Raw genomic sequence first — 21825 nt, forward strand, 5'->3', positions numbered from 1 at the left:
GCGATTTCAATCCGATTCAGAAAAACCTTGCTTTTTCTAGGGTAGATGTTAGCAAACTCTTTCAGGTTGAGCTCCGTGAGCTCGCTCATCAGTCAGGGTGAAAGTAGCTTCTTGAAGCTACTGGCATATAGGTGGGCAAAAAAATCGCAATTGTTCAAGAAATGTGACATTTCAGAACGCAATTGGCCTCTCGAGTCCATTCGTAAGCATATCAAGACAGCATCGGAATGTTACTTTGCGTTAGCGCGACACGGTTGATACGTAAAAATGTAAGCTATCAAAATCTTTGGCCAGCTCATACCGTGGGCCTCGAAGACTAAGTATTTAGGCATCACCCTCGATAGCGGGATCACATTCTGTCCCCACATATGACAGTGACGCGACGGAACCGCGTTCCTACTAAGTAAATTGTGCCTTCGTAACAAGGTGACACTACAAAACTGCATAAATTCCGTCACAACCTGTGCATTGCCCACGTGGACCGTACACACATTGACTCTCCAGCTCATCCATCCCGTTTCCGTAATGATTAGTTTTCTAGTACTTTACTAACTAGTAGTTTAACTTAGGTAACTTTTTAATTTTTTTCCGGACTCTCTTTTTCGTTTTTCGTTCCCGCTCAAGATATTTTTAGAATTGATGTTAATTAAATTTCATGCATAACTTTCACTTAAAGCCTCTGCTTGTAGATTCAATAAAATAAAAAATAAGAGAATTTAAGGATAGTAGCCCTCTGTACTTAAAAAAATATTAATCTGCGTGCTTGAGAGTTTTTTAACTTTTTCGATAGGGTAAAAGTTAACTCAAATTTGTAGGGAGTTCCGGAGGGAGCCGACGCCGAAGTGCTATCACTGCAGTGGCTGCAACGTGGACACGGCGGAGCACACACTCGCGTACTGCCCCGCTTTCGCGGAGTAGCGCCGCGTCCTCGTTGCAAAAATAGGACCGGACTTGTCGCTTTCGAAGTCGTGGCTGCGATGCTCGGCAGGGAACAGTCCTGGCAGGCGATGCTCGACTTCTCCGAGTTCACCATCTCGCGGAAGAAGGTCGGTTGGTCGAGCGTCCTCGGGGTAGCGCCGCGAGTCTGGTGGTAGTGCTGACCGCGGGAACCCCCCTACTCTGATCGGGTTCTGACCCAGGACGGAGATCGGACGTCGGGTGTAAGAGTGCAGGGGAGTCGTTTAGTGCGGTAGGGCCCTAAAACTTCTTGGGCCTGCGGTCTTTTTTTTTATTGCTTAGATGGTTGGACGAGCTCACAGCCCACCTGGTGTTAAGTGGTTACTGGAGCCCATAGACATTCACAACGTAAATGCGCCACCAACCTTGAGATATAAGTTCTAAGATCTCAATATAGTTACAACGGTTGCCCTACTCTTCAGACCGAAACACATTACTGCTTCACGACAGAAATAGGTAAGGCGGTGGTACCTACCCGCGCGGACTCACAAGAGGTCCTACCACGAGTAATTACGAAAATTATAATTTTGCGGGTTTGATTTGGTCTGTTCCCAACATCAGCAGATCGTCAAGTCCCACATACCCCGCGGGCCCACTTCGGCGTGGGGACCTCGTAGGAGGTTCGGTCCCCGGCCCAAATAGGGAGTTGGAACGTTTACGTACGTTTGCCGCTAGGGGCGCTGTTCTAACTGCATTCAAATTTTAGTTAACTTTTACGCTATCGAGAACGTTAAAAAGCTCGCACTAAGCACACTGGGATTTCCCTAATCAGGCGTCGCCTGCACACCAGCGTAGTCAGCTCCGATGCGCAATGCGCAAGTGTATTATGCGACTGATTATAATAGGATTAAAAGATGTCGATACGATTACGAATATACGATTGGAGCCCAATAACACGTCTAAATGCTCATTAGTGGTGACCGCTACTTCCCGCAATAGATATAGGCTACCTACCACAGAGGTCATTTTATTATCAATATTCATATTTTTCGTAGACTGGGAAGTGGTCTCCGCCGTCCCTTGTCAACGGAAATGTGAGGGCTACATGTGACGTAAACCTGCCACACCCTAGTAGTTGTCGATAAATAATTCATATTAGAAACAAGTTGGTACAAACTAAAATGATAATAGAATTAAAACAGTGAATCTAACAAGTTTAAATAGAACTCTGTAAACTTTGAAGTTGCATAATAATCACGTGCCACATAATGCCATTTTTTGAATTGCAGTTGTTGTTTATGGGTAATTTTAGAGCACGGATAGGTACCATTATCGTGCCTATTTCTGCCACGAAGTAGTATGACATAATTGGGCCTATCCTATGTCTCGAGATGGTATCCACGTTAAGATTTATATTGGCTCCGGTAACCACTTTAAATCAGTCAAGCCGTGAGTTCGTTTATCCATCTTAGCAATAAATAAAAATGTGCAAAATAATAAGATTGAAAATTGGTTGTAGGATATCGTAGCATTAACGTGGATCATTCTTTAACATGAAAATTACAACTTATTGCTTGGAACTAATAATAAATATGTGGCATTCCGTCACCGGTCTAGGAGAGCTCGTGAATGCCGTCACCGAACGACTACAGTCACCCAAAGAACATTCTTGTTCCCCGCCATTCTGTTTCGACGCCGCTAGTCGTCCGTTGTGTCTTGTATCAACTGATCGTACTACGCTCGCTGTCGCCGCACTGTGTGTACGACCGATTACGACCGGAATGTTTGTGGCGTCCACTGAGTGCTAACTTAACAGTGATAGTGCTACATACATATAAATCTGCGTAGATTATTGAAGGTTATTCGCGTTTAATTCAGAGAATGATGGCACCCGAGACAGTAGTAACTGTGGACCATAACAAACCTGCTGCGGCACCTCCTCCACAAGGCGGTGCACTCGACTGGATTAAAATCAACGTCGACTACTTCAAAACCCCACCTGGCTTGCTCAAAATAATTCAGTTGGTTAGTAATTAATTCATTATTATTAAATTCAAATTATTATTCCACCTAAGTAAATAGCTATAATATTTATAATGTTATATCTAATGAACGTTTTCCTTGGAGAACGTTTTTTGTGTTTATTGTCGAGAAAATCAAAGACGTGGAAACCTGTTGTGGTAATTGTTTACTTTAAGTAGTTTTGACTTCTACTGTTTTATTATTTCCCTGAATATCATGTCTTAGTTTTGACAATTTGTTGTAGCTTTGGCAGTGTTAAGATATGAACAAACATTATTTATAATTTTCAGAATATAAGGCACGGGTTAAGGAAACAATAGATAGACGGATTCCGTTGAATTGTGATACTATTGAGGTCGTGCTAGAGAATGCTTTTTACTAGTTTTATGGAGGTCAACAAGGTTTTGACGCAGTAGTTATTTATATATACTTAATAGTGAGATATTTGGACTTCCTTCACTCATACTGACATGAGTGAGATGAAAAAAGTTTTAAGCCCAATTTAATCCTGGATAGTTAAAGTTCACCAAATACAAAAGCTCACAGATTTAATCAATAAAGATACAGAGGAGAAGTAGTTTTCATTAATGCATATAGCTAATTCTATGAGAATGAAAGCGAACAGCATTCTGTTTGCCTGGCGGTACACTCATTTTAAAAATATTTTTGAAGAAATTAAAATAATAAATCTCCTATATTTTTAACATGCTCGTGGACAAAATAAAAACATAATTAATTTACAATTTTCTCTATCGTATAAAAGTGATGGTTCACAATGTAGTAGGTATTCTTCGAAACTAGTATCCAATTAAGGAAGATGAACATTACTCAGTTTTTATTTTAATATATTTTTATGACATTACGTACGAATCTATATTATTTATCAAAAAAAAAGACCTTTGAACAAAATAAATTTTGCATTCGAGTTTTAAGAATAAAAAAATAATGTTCGTAAACATAGTTTTTGTGGTCTTTATCTAATCACAGTGTTATCGAAAAATGAATCATCAAAAAAAAACATGTTAAATTTAGAAACGTTTCATTTTGGAAACTTAAATTGCTTTCGAAATTATTTTCATTCTGAACAGTCAAATTTTCAATGAATCAAAGACTGCAAGATCTCTATATTAATAAGTCAGTGGCGACTCGTATGTTATACATGTTATACATGCTTTAACGGAATGTCTCGTACTGAAGGTCACGTACCTACGTGAGCGCAAAAATTATAAAATATAATTTTGAACGTAAGCATTTTTTGTTAAATATCCAGTCGGTACAACGGGATACGGCACACAAAATCTGTAAATTTTTTTTTTAATAATTTTTTTATTATTGCTTAGATGAGTGGACGAGCTCACAGCCCACCTGGTGTTAAATGGTCACTGGAGCCCATAGACATCTACAACCTAAATGCCCCACTCACCTTGAGATATAAGTTCTAAGGTTTCAGTATAGTTACAACGGCTACCCCACCCTTTAAACCGAAACGCAGTTCTGGATAAGATATAAACTAACCATTAGTGGTAATTATTTGAAGACATTATGAATCATGACTTGATATGTAGCGAGTTTAACTCGCCAACGCCTTTGAGCAGCCTACTTGCTGATATCATCGTTCGTCCTTCCTTGCTCACGACACGAATATATATATCGTCAACCATACACGGACGAAGCCGTCGTAACCACACGTAGGTGTTTAATACTATAACAATTAAATTTGATACAAAATAAAGTTGTCCATGTTTATCTTAGAAGTAAAAAATAGCTCTAACAAATTCTTCAATTTGTAAAAATATGACGTAATTCATGTACGGAACATTCTAGATTGTTAACGTCAATTGCACTAATTGAGTTGATCTAATTAATCTTCTCCATCTCACAGACATAAATTCTTTAACTCTGTATATCCAGTTAAAGCGATAACGTAGCAGGAAATCAAAATTAGCGTAGGTTAAAAGTGAAAACTTCCGTGGAGAACTTTGAGAATGTCTGTCCCATAATAATTATTGATCGTATTCGTGGCTAGAGGAATTTAATGATAACAGTATCTACGCTATCGATCAGAAGACTATGGCTGGGTGTTCAATCTCGGTCGCATCGAACACGTAACAGTTGTTACTAATTCTCTATCGTATCGTAGTAGTAGTAGTAATAGTAGCAGTAGTATTTTATATCTTAGCTATTTTGGTCGATAATCATTTTCATCAATCTTCTGGTTTGATGGGCAATAAACACTTTTTGGAACCATGTAGACTTCAATCTTAAGTCCCAAGGTTCTTTTTTTCCTACTTAAATCACTCGTAGCACTAGTAGCCTCCAGGGACTATTGCGGCATCTCCGGCCTGATAGGCGAGCTCACTGGGCTCAGCCTCTGAGATTTTGCTAACATCTGTATTAGTAAGAGCAGCGCTTCACTAAATCTACCATAAGTTCGGAATCACGATTTGTTGAGAAGATCCAGCGAGAAATTCAGTGGGTTTTCAATCTCTGAATTATTATTATCGAACCCCCCTCGCATTCGACGAGTTTGAGTCTGCTACTAAGCTGTTACCGGAATTGGGTGAAATTGCCCATAGTTAACACGAAAATGTATGTAAATGGTATCATAAAAAATGTATTAAACGAAAGCTGGTCTGTATTTCAATTGTTACATTTATGCATGTAGGTACCTGAATGAGACATACTATTACCGTTAACCAGATGAATTAATTTGATGATGACATAAGGCTCCATTGGATTATTTCCCGAGTGTAAATATACTAATGTAAATTTAAAATTTAGTGTTCTGAGAACAATACCACTTATTACTCGACGATTGATCGTGATATACTCGTACATATATCGGGGCTATTGTTTAAACAAACCGCTGAAGTAATTATTTACAAATTAACAGAAAAATAAGTGTATGTCTACAGTATAAAATAAATAAAAATATGCTGCAATAAAATATTATGTAGAATAATAAATTAGGTGTGGCCTTTCAAAGGTTAAGGCAACTTCAATTACTTGGACTGAATGACCGATAAGAACGATCAATAACTGACTTGCCCACTGATGGTAGGTAGTTTTATTTATACTAATGCGAAAAAATCGAATATATTTTTTAAATAAATTTTACGTTACACTTTGTTAGCATTTTAGAAATGTTTTATTTCATTATTTCGGGTTCCAATGCTTAGATACACAAATAATTAGTAAACATTTTTGGTTCTTGCCCAGGATCGTCCCACAGAATAAAGCATAATCATAATTAGGTATGTAAGGTGGATTAGATCTTTTTTTTCATACAGTTGTCTGGATAATATAGAATTTTATATTACTATCGAAAAAAAAATTAAGTTATTAGTTTGTAAGTTATTACAAATAACATTTTAAATCATATAGCCAGAGAGCATACAAACTCTCACATCAGTGTTTGCTTATAGAAGTTTATCTTACAGCAGTTTCAGTTACCTACAAGGAACTGTTGACATGTATAACAATAGTACCTATCAAAAATAAAATAATGAGAATATAATCTATTGCAGATTATTTTTTTATTTCATAGACGGATTAACGAGTTCACGGTCTACCTGGTTTTAAGTGGTCACAGGAGTGCATAAACATCACAACTTGAATACTGCTCTTCACTTTGAGATGAGGTCAAAGTCTTGGACAAAGGCTATCCCACTATTTAAAGCAGAACACACGACTGCGGTTTACTCTAAGAATGGGAAGCAGTCGACGTCGCCCCAAACACGTCATTTCGGATCCTCCCGATCCACTAACGGTGCTTTTAGGTACCTCAAGCACCGGTCACCGTTCTCGTCGAACCTGTCGCTTGCGACGAAGGGCTCGACGAGTAAATTAACCCTCAGACACAGCCCACTGAGTTTCTCGCCGGATTTTCTCAGTGGGTCGCGGTCCCCATCCGGTGGTAGATTCTGGCACGGCTCTGGCTTGGGTTCGTGTTAGCAACGTCGTCAGTTTTGAGCCCCGCGAGCTCACCTGCTAGTTAAGGTTACGCTGAAATAGCCTCTCAAGGCTATCAGCTTAGGTAGGAAAAAAAAAAGGTTTACTCTATCCGCCCTGCCACATGTTCCATAAACTAAATGCTTGTGTACATCTAAAAGCTTAAGACTCCGATTTCGAACTCCCATTTTAGACGAAGGTGTCTTGTCTAGAGTCTCTGAAATTCGAACATGAGAAATTAGCAGTCGATTAACGTTTTGCATTCGCAGTTTTGGGAACGACGTAGAGTGAAAGTTGCCATCAAAATGAAAGTAGTAATGTAAACATGTGGTGCGCGGCCATAGCCGGTGCCGCAGGCCGCCGTACAAGCCACATCTTCGATGTAGGGATGTCTTAAAATATGTTTTTTATCTATACTAATATATAAATCTACAGTGGTTTTTACGGATGTTCCGTTATAACTACTGAACCATGCATTCGATTGACTTGAAACTTGGTATCCATGTAGAAAATACATGTACTTAATGGATAGGCTAATATTAATGTGAGTGTTAGACACCAGTTGCAGGCGCGTTAATGATGTGAATCGTTGCGGGGGTGTTAATGATAATATAATAATAACATAATACTTATCGCTTAATATGTAATAATGTTAATTTTAAATACCCAGCGAAGCGGGCGGGTACAGCTAGTATAAAAATAATTATGTGATATAAGATTTCAGAAAATCATTAATAGTTGCTAGATAACAAACCCAGAAAGAAAAGCAATAGACGTAAATTTCGGAATACTGTGCTGACGGTCAGAGTTTTTTCTTAGTAAAAAAAACATTATTCCATATCCACATTTTTACTCCACATCGGTGAAGAATTATATTTGTACAGAAAAATTAAAAGCAAGAACTGACTGGTTGTGTTGTTATGTATATACATATTATTATGTAGCCAAACCATTTATGCAGTGAGGCGGATTTGGCAAATTCTGCGCTTTTTGACGGTAGGTGGGAAGTGTTTTTTCACTATGATTGACTTCCGCCTGGAGTCTCATTATAAGATCGGCATTCATTTTGCTGTATCTATAATCAACAAGTCAAGTAGTGGTGGGCAGTGAATATTTTTATAATTTACAATTCGCTGTTTTTCTCTAAACAGTTCTTTATAAAATACAAAACATGTTTGCTACATCCCTACTACGTTTTAGAGACCGGTTTGTGCCGGTGTGACAGCTTGTTGGTTTCTCATCATTTCACCCGCTCGATATTAACGCTTTTTTCTGTTAATAAAATGAGAATACGATTAGCTTTCATCTTTAGTTATTCAAATTTAGTCTTATAATGGCTTATGCGCTATATGGCCCACTATTGCTTTGCGGCAGAAATAGGTGAGATGGTGATAATATATAGGTTATGTTAACAAAACGCACCTAAGCTCACTAAGTGTTTAGCCGAACTTTTAAGCGGGCCGCGATTTCGATCTTGGGTTAGATTTTGCAAAGCACTGCTCTTGCTAGTGCTAGTGTTAGCAAATTCTCTCAGGTTGAGCCCGTAAGCTCACCTACCCGTCCGCGAGAAACTGGAATAGCCCCTCAGGCTACCAGCAAATAGGTAGGGACAAAAAACGCACCCAACGTTGTGTCAACGAAACCTTTGAATTAACATTTAATCACAAATAGATAAAATAGTGATAAAGATTACCGTGTTAAACTAAATTACCAATTGTAAAAACTAAAATAATTTAACCAATAAGTACGAAACGGTAAATTTCAACAATTCAAAGAGTTACGACTACCACTTGCCGTCAATACACCTTAAGTATTGCGGGTTGTTGAAATGTTCATTGTTTAAATGAAACAGTCCGTGCTGCGTAACCGACGGTTGTTGCAACCGTGTGTATGTACACTGTTGAGAACCGACATCTATGAATAGGCACATACATATTATCCGACATACGTACGTTGTGTGATATTCCACATATATTTTGTATGGAAAAATAAACTACTAAAAAAGAAAACACCGTTAATAGCAAAATACTTGTAGTTGTTGGGATTAAGGAAATGAACCTTCGTTCTTTAGTTTTGTAAACAACATTGATTTGACACATGTTAGTTACCTATAAGTTTCATTGAGATCTCGCCTCCTTAATATACTTTCTTATAAAATCACGAATTCAATTCCGAGTTTAATTTTATCAACAGCTCGACGCACATCACGTTATTTTTGGTGGTCGCTCATCTCTTGTTTCCCCGTTAAACGTCATCGACTACAAAAGCGGGTCATGGACGTAGATAAACACAGAAGACACATTAACAATTATTATATTTTCTTATAAATTACTGCAAAAATTTAAAGAAAAGGACCTTTCAGACGAGCGAGCTTAAACTTTAAGTCTTCTTATAATTGTTAGTTGGAATGTCAATATTTATTTATTTATATAAAGGTCGGAAGTCGCCGTGGCTTAAATTAAAGGATAAGACGTCCGGTGCATTCGTATCTAGCGATGCAACGGTGTTCGAATCCCGCAGGCCGGTACCAATTTCTCTAATGAAATACGTACTTAACAAATGTTCACGATTGACTTCCACGGTGAAGGAATAACATCGTGTAATAAAAATCAAACCCGCAAAATTATAATTTGCTTTACTGGTGGTAGGACCACTTGTGAGTCCGCGCGGATAGGTACCACCGCCTTACATATTTCTGCCGTGAAGGAGTAATGTGTTTCGGTTTGAAGGGTGGGGCAGCCGTTGTAACTATACTGAGACCTTAGAACTTTATATCTCAAGGTGGGTGGCTCTTTTACGTCATAGGTATCTATGGGCTCCAGTGACCACTTAACACCAGGTCTAAGCAATAAAAAAATAATACGATTAAGATAAGTTGGCGTACTATAATGGTATGGCTATTAGTATATTATTTTATTGCTATAAATGTTATTATGGAACCTTGACGTCCATGACCACGAAAATCTAGTATTCAAGATGTCAGAAATCGTTAAATACATATTAAAGTCTCAATCATATTATAATTAACCATTACCCTAGATCGAAATAGTACAAATTTCTTTTAATTTCCGTTCATCAAAATTATTGTGAACTAGCTTGTTAGGACAGTTAATAATTGGACGTGAGTTCTTCTGACCTGTGACTTTTGACATTGCTAGTATGGAGTTCCTACAAATTAAAGTGTCGTAATTGTGCTTTGTGTGCTTGGGATCATCATAATATCATAGCTCACACTATTTTTTTCAAATTTTGGTGAAAAAATGAAATAGTAAGAATAATATTGTTAATTCAAATTTTAATTGTGGATTAACTTTTCTATTTGGAAACCGTTATTTAGAAATAAATAATATGTATATATCTACATGTTGTAACTATTAGATTAATCGATATTTTTTTTGGGTCTCTTTGGTTTGAGGAACTCGTTGGACTTCGACGTATGCGGCGGGGGCGGTAAGCGAAGCATGTTGTATTTGAACTGACTAAAACTCTATTGGTCTCCAAGTGTCGAATTCGGAAGGTATAGAATTGAATTGGCACGGCGGGGGATAAAGTGACGTGTTTTGCTTAGAGTACATTTCTCCCCACCATTCTGTCTCCAGAGGGCTGTAGTACTGAAACTACAGTCACCGGGTCTCTCGGTCGGCGAGCTATCCGAAGCTCACCTAGATGGAGCCGGCAACTCGCAAGCCTGGGATATCACGCTGGGCCAAAAAACGGCGCGGGTCGTGGTACGGTCATGCTGCTGCTGATTTCGAAAGACGCGTGTATAGCAGGCTTATGCGTCGTCTTCTTGGGTCTCATTTGCTAATCCAAAAATCAGCGTACAAAAGGGACCTTAACACTTAGGTGGGCACGATTCGGGTGATATTTCTGTAACTTCCCTTCTTCCCTTCTCTTGGCTTGACAGCGTCGTGTTGTTGCGGAGAGAGAATAGAGCTCTCACAAACTCTCTCACAAACCGCACCTTGCTTATAAAAATGGGGCATTCTAAGAATTCGAGCAACGGTAGAGACAAGTCAGTACCAATTTCTGCGATGCGATGAGGAAATGTCATCGCTCCTGCCATTCACGCATCCCAGGCAGTACACGAGCGTGTATTCCGCCATTTTTAATCTATTTATTCGAATACACAGTGATGGTTCTATCATAGGCTCTGCTCTGGTGCAAGTACTTCCTAAAGTACTCGTAGTTAATCAGCATTATTCAGCATCTGCACTAGCCGGAAGTTGAGTTGTCCTCGGTAATGATTCACTTAGTCTTAGAGACCCGGGCGACTCGCTTCGACGATGTACCGGCCAGCTGAAAGCTCAATCAGCAGCAGCAGTCTGGATCACGTTTCCTATAGGCATTAATCTATTATGCACATTTACACTCGCAAGAATTTCATTTTCTTAATGCGGAATATAACTGAATTATTATACAAGAGTGACATTGAATGATCACGTTTTACTAAATTCGATATTGATATTATTTATCGCCTTAATGCAAATTGTTCAATACTGCCGTGTTTAATAAAAATTTTGTTTGTAAACATTGAGCGCTGACAATTCCTACGTCGAACGTACAACAGCGTCACGTTTGCGAAATCAAGGTCAATGAAATTGAAAAAGTTTACTTTCGAATGTTCGTTTTCTTCTTGATAGCAGACAAGATCATCGATCGAAAAAAAAAAACGTAGTTTGTTAGGTAAACAAGAATAATATTTCATTATTAATTGTACAGTTGTTTGACTAAGAATATTGCTGCAGTCATACCTAAGCAGAAACTCATACCTACATAGCAGATCTACGGATTGCGTCATGTTTGTATACGTAAGTTCTAAATTAAAATTCACTTGCTGTATGAAATTGGCGACGATCGTGCGCGTATTAGTGCTAACGATGTTTAATTAAAAAATATATTTTTTTACATTACATCAGTGTAATACTTACATAATCTCAAATATTGCGTTCAAGTAGTAACCTTTATTAAAATTACTTTTACCAAGTCGTATGTGACCACGAAAACTGTAAAGAGTTCGCAAAATGGGAACTAATAAAAATAAACGACAGACCAAACCGTAAAAGTAGTTTTAATTATGTCTACAACTCGACGAATGTAAATGTTATTACTAGCTAAATGGGTGCCGGAACTCTTGTTGGCTTACATCAAGGAGTTAAGACTAAGTACTTAGGATTAATATATTATTTATGAGGATTTGTTTAAATTTTCTCGATTTCCAGGCTGGCTAAGGATTTATGTGCATCCATTTGTCCAAAAAAAAAAAAGAATAGTATGAAAACATTTTTCAAACGAAGTTTTACCTGAAAATAATAACAATACGGAAACATAATGAATCTATACTAATATATAAATCTACAGTGGTTTTTACGGATGTTCCGTTATAACTACTGAACCATGCATCCGATTGACTTGAAACTTGGTATCCGTGTAGAAAATACATGTACTTAATGGATAGGCTAATATTTATATGTGTGTTGGACTCCCTACAGCTGTTGCAGGGGCGTTAATGATGAGAATCTTTGTGGGGATGAGAAATAATAATGTTAATTTTAAATGCCCACCGAAGCGGACGGGTACAGCTAGTTAACTATAATATGTTTAAATAATGTAATTTAGGGAGTTGTGATACGCCCGCGCGCGGAAGTACGGCCGATGAACCGCTTTGGTTCAAGCACTGTACTTTGGCTTCGGCAAACAGGCACAGTTCGTGGGTACCGTATTGTAGCGTTGTGGTAGCGTAGCTGCGTAGTGATCGCGCCCGCACCCACTGACCCGAATGCTATGTACCGGCTAGGCCGCATTTTCGCTTCTCGCAACCATTGCTTTAAAATGCATTGAACCAGAACACAAATGATACATTATTTTAATATTGATTTACGATGAAATAGGACTAGCATTCACATTGTTAAGACAGTCGCGAGTGACGTTATATGAACATTTATATTGTTACTTTGGCTGTGATTCTCATTGAGTCATACGTAGATCTTGTTTCAAGGGCAATGAAGTTTATAATATCTATTGTCACTGTTATAAGTAGCTTGCATGAATTTATCTTAGAGTTTTGTAAATGAAAATCATCATTATGTAAATTAAAAGAATCAAGTAAAAAAATGGATATTTTATATACATATATTGTTTTTATCATAGGTGAATTTTGCTTAAACTTATGCACGTGAACAAATACTAAATATAATTCTTAATAAAAATTATAATTTACCAATTATACAGACAATAACGTAAGAAGTTTTTCCACGGGTAATCACATGCGATGAGAAACAATTTAAAAGTCCTTTGTGTAAAACATTATTCTCCTCCGACATTAGTTATAATAAGTATTTCATTTTAGTTCAAATAGTTATAATATATTTTTCTAAATAACGTAATAAAAGTTTTTAATTAAGAGATTGGCGTAAATTAGCACGTACTCTGTCCGTGTATCATAAAAAAAATGGACAGTTAAATCTTTATATACATATTTTAGAATTCTAGACCGGACAATATGTAGTGAAATTTGGAAATTTAGATTAACATTTGCATGAATTTAAAGGCCACTCCTATCTTATCGGAAATCCGGTCGCGTTTGGATGTTTGAAGTGAGAATGCATCGCGTCTGATGGCTTGTGAACCCATTAGTAGAACTTCGAATGGCGGTCGTGTCCCATACTCGTGTATGGCGACGGTCGGCGACGCTTGCTTACGTACTTTCTCCGTTGTATATATATGAACAGTCGTGCACGTGCCAGTTAACACACTTTTTTAGTCGCGTTAGCTTCACATGAGGTTGTGGATGTCAGGAAGCGATCGCATAGGTATAATGAAACCTTGAAAAACAGTACGGATGAAAGTATGCCCCGGTACAATGTGCAATATTTTGGTATTATAGCTTGGAATTTCTACAAATAACACCTGCTCGTAATCGTTGCGACAGAAGGTTTGCGTGCGCGATATAGAACCGGTTTGTAGCGCTAGCGTTACCCGGTGGGTCGAGCTCGAGTCTCGCTGTTCAGTTGACGCCAATTTCTCACTCACACTTATCCAAGATCGTTGTTCTAGTCACCTCGTTTTTTTTTAAAATTCTGCCTGACGGATAACGATTCTCCAAATAGTCGCCGAATATACTACATTGAATATGCATATACCTATTATAAATTATTTCCACAAAATATTAAAATACAAAATCCTCGTTCGTGATGTTACATCAACACATTATTTTAACATATTTAGTTGAATTTTTGGCAACTAAATATGTTCAATACCTTTTAGTCAAACAATTAATTAAATAAATTTAAAAACTTGTTTTTAAACGATCTATCAAAATTGTTAATAGGTATCGAGAACAATCTTAATTGGCCCCTTAAAAATTGAGTTTTATGTTTTTCAATATACCACAAAATCATCAAACACATTAAGATCAATCTACAACATTCCGTTCATAAAACGATGGTTACAAAGGATGAACTTGTAACCTAGTAAAATTGACGCTATTAATACCATTTATCATATGACGCCGATCTGGATGCAGGTCTTAAATAGATTTATAGGAACATTATTAAAGTTCTGGACTTTCTATATTAAAAATGTCTATGTCGAAACGACTATCACTAGTAGTTGTACATATAGATTTAACTATCTCTATCATTCATTTTATCACGAGTGATACTGCCAAGGCTATTTATTCTACATAACTCAAACGTTAACCTGTATTCATCACAAGCTATTTTCAATTGTACCGCTACAAAGACTTGGGTTTTATCTATCACTAAAATTAATTAAGAACTGAATATTTCTTTTTAGACAGAATAATTGTTAATCTAAATTTATTAAACTAAATTTACGCTTAAATAATAAGTTTTGCTCGCGACTATTATTATTTTACACGACACCATTACTATTTTATGTAGCCAAAAGTAATCTCAACAGTATCTATTCTTCTTCGACAACCACGTTATTTATATCATAAAATGTTGGATGCAAAAATGAGATCGATAGGTGACAATGGCGTAATTTCTGACAAGAAAATACAGAAAAGCTGTGTTGAAAATATTTTGTTATTCATTTTCATTGTACACTGTTGTGTATTTTGTTCGAAATCAACCGGCAACGCAGGATTTACGGTTATGAGAGGGGCGGGTGTCAGCTACAGCGTTACATTCTGGGTACAAAATATGAATTAACGAGTATTGTAGAAGTATTCAGGGTTAGTTTAGAGCACTAACAGTGTCCATTTTTCGTAAATATAGTCATTTGTTATCTTTGATTCGGCAATAGTCACCTTAGTCCATTTATAATTTAGTTTTAAACTGAGAGTTCGTACTGTTTTGTATGATGAATTTGAGTATGTAACTCACGTCCGACATTCACCGTCCAAGTTGGAATATTATCAACTCTGCGATTTGATAGACTGACTTGAGAACGAAGTGGTTGGCGTACCTGTTTGCTGGGGTGAGGGTCGTGGGTTCAATTCCTACATCGAGCAAAAATTCGTGTGATGAAGGGGTGTTTGTTTCCTCTTTGTCTGGATGTTTAAAATCTATATGTGTATTCGTTTAAATGTATCTATAATACATATGTACATTTGTCAATCTCTGTTTCCCAAAGTACAGCATCCTAGCATGGGATCAGATTCTGATGATCGTGTTTAATTTGCCCCTAATTATTGATTGTTAAATTTATTTTTTACAGGGAACTGTTTTTTTTTCTTGAAAATCAGGTGTAACTGATAGCGTGTAGCTTTTATTGTAATGATAAATTTATTATTTCAGATTCTCGGCATACTATGTATGGGGTTAGGCTCTCCGTGGTACTCGACGTGGTTCGTCTTCGTCGCAGTCACCAGCTTCATCACAACCCTCATGTGGAGTTTCGTATACTTACTCAGCATCAGGGAGGCTCTTAAGCTGCCCATTAATTGGGTTCTTTCTGTGAGTTGACAGTTATGTATTATATTTTCTTTAACGATTAATTAGGACTAAATTATTAAATAGTACCTATGCTTTTTTTTAACCCCAACATTGTTTTCGGATATTCGTTCGACTTCCACAAGTTGTTGATTTGTTTCCAACTCGACTTCGGCATTCAATTTGCAACGTCTGTACCCGCAGCTTATCTGCTTATGTACTCCAAATAAATAATTTATTTTATTGAAAACAATTCAACTGATATGTCATTATTAAAATAACTGAAACTTTTCATTGATATTTCTCGATGTATGCATGAGCTCACGATCCATCTAGTGCCAAATGTTTACTTTCGACACCTTCAAACATGAGGTCTCAATTGAATAGTATAGCGGCTGTCCCACGTTTCAAACTGGAATGCAAATACGTAAGGTAGTCACGCAAATTTATAATTTCTGCAGGTTTCATGTTCTTCCAATATTAAAAAAAATATCCAATATTTAAAAAAAAAAGACATGCCCGCTGAGTTTCTTGCCAGTTCTTCTCAGGACGGAGGCTAGTTTTTGTAAATTGGCGGTAGTTATTTTGACGTTTGTAGTTATATGTACTTTCATTTATGTTGAATAAAAATTTTTTTTGATTTCATTCGATTTTATTTTAAGTCTTTTTTTGCTTAGATGGGTGGACGAGCTCACAGCCCACCTGGTGTTAGATAGTTACTGGATCCTATAGATATCTACAACGTAAATGCGTCACCTACCTTGACATATAAGTTCTAAGGTCTCAAGTATAGTTACAACGGCTGCCCCACCCTTCAAACCGAAACGCATTACTGCTTCACGGCAGAAATAGGCAGTCTATTTATAAGGTATATTGTAAGAATATATTTATTATAAATTTTAAGGATTTTATTTAATTAACGCGGTTTTTATTCCCCAGGAATTAATTAGTACAGCACTGGAGACAGTAATGTATCTGTTGGCGTTCATAGTTCTGTTTGCTGCGACGGGAACTTATTATGGACCAAGATACGGAAGCAATGTTGCAGCTGCCGTAAGTTGATATACTCGTAATTAATATCAGTAAATAATTACAGAATTATATTTTTATTTAGAGATTATAAGTTTTTTTAGATCATTACCATAACATAATTTAAACAAATAGCCTAAATTCCCATGAGTAAACGAATAGTTATCAATTATCATTACAGTAATTAATTACTTATGTCATGTAGTTTAGTGAATTTATATATGGCATTCGTCTGTTCAATTACTGAAAAGTATACTCCAGTGTGTTTAAAATTGACGTTTAAGTTATCAAGTTAGTGTTGGCCCAATGATCGAAATTTTACTATAATCACTGTTACCTTAATATCTGGATTCATATTCAGTTTTGTTTTGCTATTGAAATTTTTAAAAAGAAAACGCTGCTATTTCTATTACTGTTTTTAACCAAAAAAAAAGTCCCTTAACCCACATGCTGTAGCTGTTTTGCTGTAATGTATGTTTTTATAGATTTAATAAAGAAAACAATTTACATTTTTGTTAATATACTGTGTTATTAAGAGATTAATTATTAGAAAGTACGATATATTTACAAAGCATTGTGTTGACTAATTATGTAATTTTCAGGTTTTCGGTATCTTTAACACCATCGCATACGGAGCCAGTTCGTTTCTGCTGTTTAGAGAACACAGGGCCTCCTCCACGGCGACACAAGCAGCGTGAAGAACATTTATAGCGTCTAGTTACGTTTTATTTCACACAAAGAACGTTAAATTTTAAAAGCAAAACTTAAACTGCAAATGTAATTACAAATTTCAATTATCGAAATATAGTTTATTAAATCATCACACGTTCAATTGAAATACTGATATTTTTCGTAGGTAATTAATTGATGCACTCTTACACATTTCCTTGTCACTACATAATGTAAAACAATGTCGCTTTCTCTGTCCCTATATCTGTCTGTCCCTATGTATGCTTAAATCTTTAAAACTACGCTACGGATTTTGATGCGGTTTTTTTTAATAGATAAGAGTGATTGAAGAGGAAGGTTTATATCTATAACTAGCGACCCGCCCTCGCTTCGCTTCGGAAACATTAAATTTTATTATTGATAGGCGAGTCCCGCCATGTTGCGCGCGGTACGACAATAACTGCGGGTGACGCCGCGGGGCAAAGCTAGTCTTAAAAAAGTAGCTAGTAGTACTCCTCATACCATCAGCTACCTGTCAAAATCGGTCCAGCCGTTCCAGAGATTAGCCGGACAAACAGACAGACAGACAAAAATTGTAAAAAATGTTATTTTGGTGTATATATATTCATATGCATGTAGTAAAAAGCGGTTATTTCAATATTACAAATAGACACTCCAATTTTATTTATATGTTTAGATAACATCCATTAAATGGTGGAAAAATCAATAATAAATTACAGTTTCCGAAGCGAAGCGAGGGCGGGTCGCTAGTACTTTTATAAATTTAGTTTAAAAGAGGCCTAGAGCATCGAGGTACCTGAAAAATATTGTTCGCATTCGTTTCGCTTTCAACTCCGGTTAAGACATACATCGTTAATGTTAATAACACAATCGTTCCAGTTCACGAAATTGACTTTGATCACGTCAGTTTTCAACATTAGTAATATTTAATTGTTTGTGGTTATTTCCTAAATGCCTACTACTACTATAACATCAGGTTTTTTTAATTTTTTTACTGATTAAGTGGACGGACGAGCTCACAGCCCACCTGGTGTTAAGTGGTTACTGGAGCCCATAGACATCTACAACGTAAATGCGCCACCAACCTTGAGATATAAGTTCTAAGGTCTCAAGTATAGTTACAACGGCTGCCCCACCCTTCAAACCGAAACGCATTACTGCTTCACAGCAGAAACAGGCGGGGTGGTGGTACCTACCCGCGCGGACTCACAAGAGGTCCTACCACCAGTAATGATACAATAAAGGTATAATGTGTGAAGGAACGGGAGTCGTGTATTTAGAGTATAATGTATGAGTGCACTTTGACGTAGTTTTAAATAACAATCTTGACTATTTCACGTGCCTTATTAATGTGTCGTTTAAGTAACATCAATAAGTTGATGCCCACTCGTTGTTCTTTCTGCTGTTATCGACATTGGATTGCACAATGCCAGGGCTAATTTGAATAATTAAAAGCTTGTTTTTAAAATGTTTGATAACGAAACGATAATGAAGAATATTTTCGTGTTTTATCTATCACATTTCGCATTATTTATTGTTATTTTGTATTTTTATATATCTAAGCGAACACGTTTTTGCAATTTAAATATGTGAATACTATTAATTACTATCAGCACCGTATTTGGGTACGGACGATTAAAAAAAATTCTTCGTACATTTTTTTTGTAATTTGCACTAATTTTAAATTTATTTTCTGTTCGTGAATAAGACGTTCATGGCCATATATAATGTAATTATAAATAATTAAAATGTTTAAAAATTAAAAGAAAATTCTAAACAGTACATTTTTGATCGTATATAATCTGTAATAATGCTAGTTTGTGTAGGATTTCAAGTTCTGTTTATGCATAGAACGTTTCAATATAAGTTGTTAGCTAGAAAGTGGGCATTTATGATGATGTTAGGCAAGTTTTTTTATAGAATTGACACGAGGTTCACCTTCAGTAAGGACCACGCACAAATGATCTTAAATGGGTATGACGACTGATGTCGAATCATTTGTATCGATTTTAAATGTCTGTTTTGTAGCACACACCAATAACGTTGTACTTCGAAGTTTGTTTGTTTGACTATATACATCTAGTAAATACGAGATATTTGGTTAAATTTTACCTTTTGAAATTTTACGAGTTTACATTTGTGACACATGAGCCTATATAATACTTTTTATATTTTATTCAATAAGGTGTATGGTGAAATGTTAATAGAAATGAATGTTTTGTTTTATTGTGGTTCTTTTCGATTTTGTTAGACTAGTCTATTTAAAAAATGTAAAATGATTTTACTGAACAACATAAATATGTAGTAGTGCTTTTTATCAGTAGTAACTTTAATATTTGATTGGATTCCAAATTTGAAGGGAATTTCGCTTAAAATCGATTACATTATAATAAAGTTGTCAAAAATAAGAGAAAAATATTGCAGCTTTGTTAGCGTTCTTATTTTTGATCACATTTACAGAAAATAGGTTTCTTTTGAAGTGGGTACATATAGAAATTAATTAACTGAATTGAAAAAAAGAATTCACATGGAATGGGATTTAATGAAATACGTTTCTTATTTAGAACACACGGGAAATTCACGTTAGCTAATAATACAAGTTACATATGAATTCTCTTTAAATTAGTTTTTTTTTGTTATGTTTAAGCATTGACATATTTTAGTAGTGTTGAGTATCATTATTATTCTATCTTTAAAGAGGGTAACGCCTGTTAACCTGACTAAGAATTAATATATTGTAAAAAGTTAATAAATATATTTTAACATATGTATATTTAAACCGACCCTCTTATTTGATTCCTACAGCTATGTAGTTTTAATTTTGTTATTTTTTGGTAATTTATAATTTGCCGTTTCTTGTACAAACTTAGGTGCTAGCTATTAAGTGAATGTGGTGTGTGAGAACGTCTGGTGAGGCCCCACAGGCAGGTACAACAGCCCTGCCTATTTCTGCCGTGAAGCAGTAGTGCGTTTCAGTTTGAAGGCTGGCGCAGCCGCTGTACTTAAAAATGAGACTTAGAACTCATGTTTCAAGGTGAGTACCACCAGGCGGTATTGACATTGTTGATGTTTATGGTCTCCGGTAACCATTTAAGACCAGGTGAGCCGTACGCTTATCAAAGCCATGAATAAGCTGGTATAGGCAAATCGTAGTTTCACAGACGACTATTGTGCATTGTGTTTGTCCAAAATTGTAACCGTATACCGTTGTATATCAACATTTTAGAACCAGATCGTTTCACACCTTTATACGTTCACCATAATCGTGGATTGCTGACAGCTTCATATAAAAACAGCGATTCTAGGAACGGACCTCATAGGTGTTTACTTTTTAATTGCAGCTGATAGCAAAGAGGCTAATAAAGCAATGTCTAGTAATCTCGGTGCTTACTTAAAACTATTCTCATTACGTTTAATTTAGGGCTAGTTGGTAGCGTATTGCACGGAAGGAGGGATGTGGTTCATTTCTCTCTCTCTCTCTCTCTCTCTCTATCACTCTCTCTTCCAGTCTAAACTCTAATAGTTTTTTTTTATCAGCGCACAGCGGCCATCTGTTCGACGAGCTATGGGCCCTGCCCATTGCTGGGCATAGGTTCTATATATATAACGCTGGAAAATAATGAGATATGATGTGATGTCCGAAGTGTCTGTACACAATCAAATCTTTTCATGTTTATAAAATATAGTCTAATTGCAGTGGGGTTTTTTGAATTTTTCAGTTAAGAAACCTACGGTTCAAGAGTAATTTTGGCCCGCCTAATAGCAAATGGACACAAACGCTCATACTCAGCAGCAATTTCAGGGGCACAGCCAATTCGCTGCCTGCGGCTGAACATTAATGAAACCTAGTATGAAAAAGAATATAATATCATAGTTTTCGGGAAATAGCGTGGATTTTTTTTTTCATATCATGAATATTTTTAAAATTAAATAACTTATTCCCACTTCCCGTTTTAGATTAAGCGGAATTAAATGAGTTTAAGGCGTTATAATAATGTAATGTAATATACTGTAATGCAATATATGTAGTTACTTGGCCCCTTGCCGTGGGACATGATATAGCTGGGTTATAAAGAGTGCTTTCGTCTTGCTTCTCTGTTACGCGGAAGACACTCGCGCAGTAATCTGAAGAGGCAATTTTTCCAAGTCTGCTTATCTTGCTATCATTTCTGTAGTGTAACTCGGCGTCGGCAGGGTTGGAATAAGCAAGCAGCTACATACTGGTATATTTACGTTGCCTATAGGATAATATGCGGACAACCATCGAATTCAATTCGTCGGCCACACATACTTTTAAACCAGAGATATTATTCGAACCTGTCAACCAGCATATCGC

The 21825-nt window shown here is 36.5% G+C and overlaps 1 protein-coding gene, 1 long non-coding RNA gene and 1 other non-coding gene across 3 annotated transcripts; 2 read left to right on the forward strand and 1 right to left on the reverse strand.

Moving 5' to 3' along the window:
* The first annotated feature begins 2361 nt into the window (after positions 1-2361).
* On the forward strand, positions 2362-20268 carry LOC101742095 (uncharacterized). The gene is made up of 4 exons (XM_004924803.5): positions 2362-2922; positions 15636-15794; positions 16710-16823; positions 17402-20268. The coding sequence occupies exons 1-4, from the start codon at positions 2779-2781 to the stop codon at positions 17495-17497; spliced, it is 513 nt and encodes a 170-aa protein (XP_004924860.1). The 5' UTR covers positions 2362-2778; the 3' UTR covers positions 17498-20268.
* Positions 7701-9600, reverse strand: LOC134199530 (uncharacterized). Its single transcript, XR_009974066.1, has 2 exons — positions 8676-9600; positions 7701-8142 (listed from the first exon to the last, which is right to left on the reverse strand). It is a non-coding gene; the product is annotated as an uncharacterized LOC134199530 (long non-coding RNA).
* Mir2782 (microRNA mir-2782) lies at positions 11654-11735 on the forward strand. The gene has a single exon (NR_107366.1). It is a non-coding gene; the product is annotated as a microRNA mir-2782 (primary transcript).
* Positions 20269-21825: the final 1557 nt, after the last annotated feature.

The sequence above is a fragment of the Bombyx mori genome, chromosome 10 (genome assembly GCF_030269925.1).
Source record: "Bombyx mori chromosome 10, ASM3026992v2".
Taxonomy (NCBI): Eukaryota; Metazoa; Arthropoda; class Insecta; order Lepidoptera; family Bombycidae; genus Bombyx; species Bombyx mori.

Coding starts and splice junctions, on each gene's coding strand:
- LOC101742095 (XM_004924803.5), top strand. CDS start 2,779: ATGATGGCACCCGAGACAGTAGTAACTGTGGACCATAACAAACCTGCT. Junction 2,923..15,635: donor TGCTCAAAATAATTCAGTTG/GTTAGTAATTAA, acceptor TTATTATTTCAG/ATTCTCGGCATACTATGTAT. Junction 15,795..16,709: donor CCATTAATTGGGTTCTTTCT/GTGAGTTGACAG, acceptor TTTATTCCCCAG/GAATTAATTAGTACAGCACT.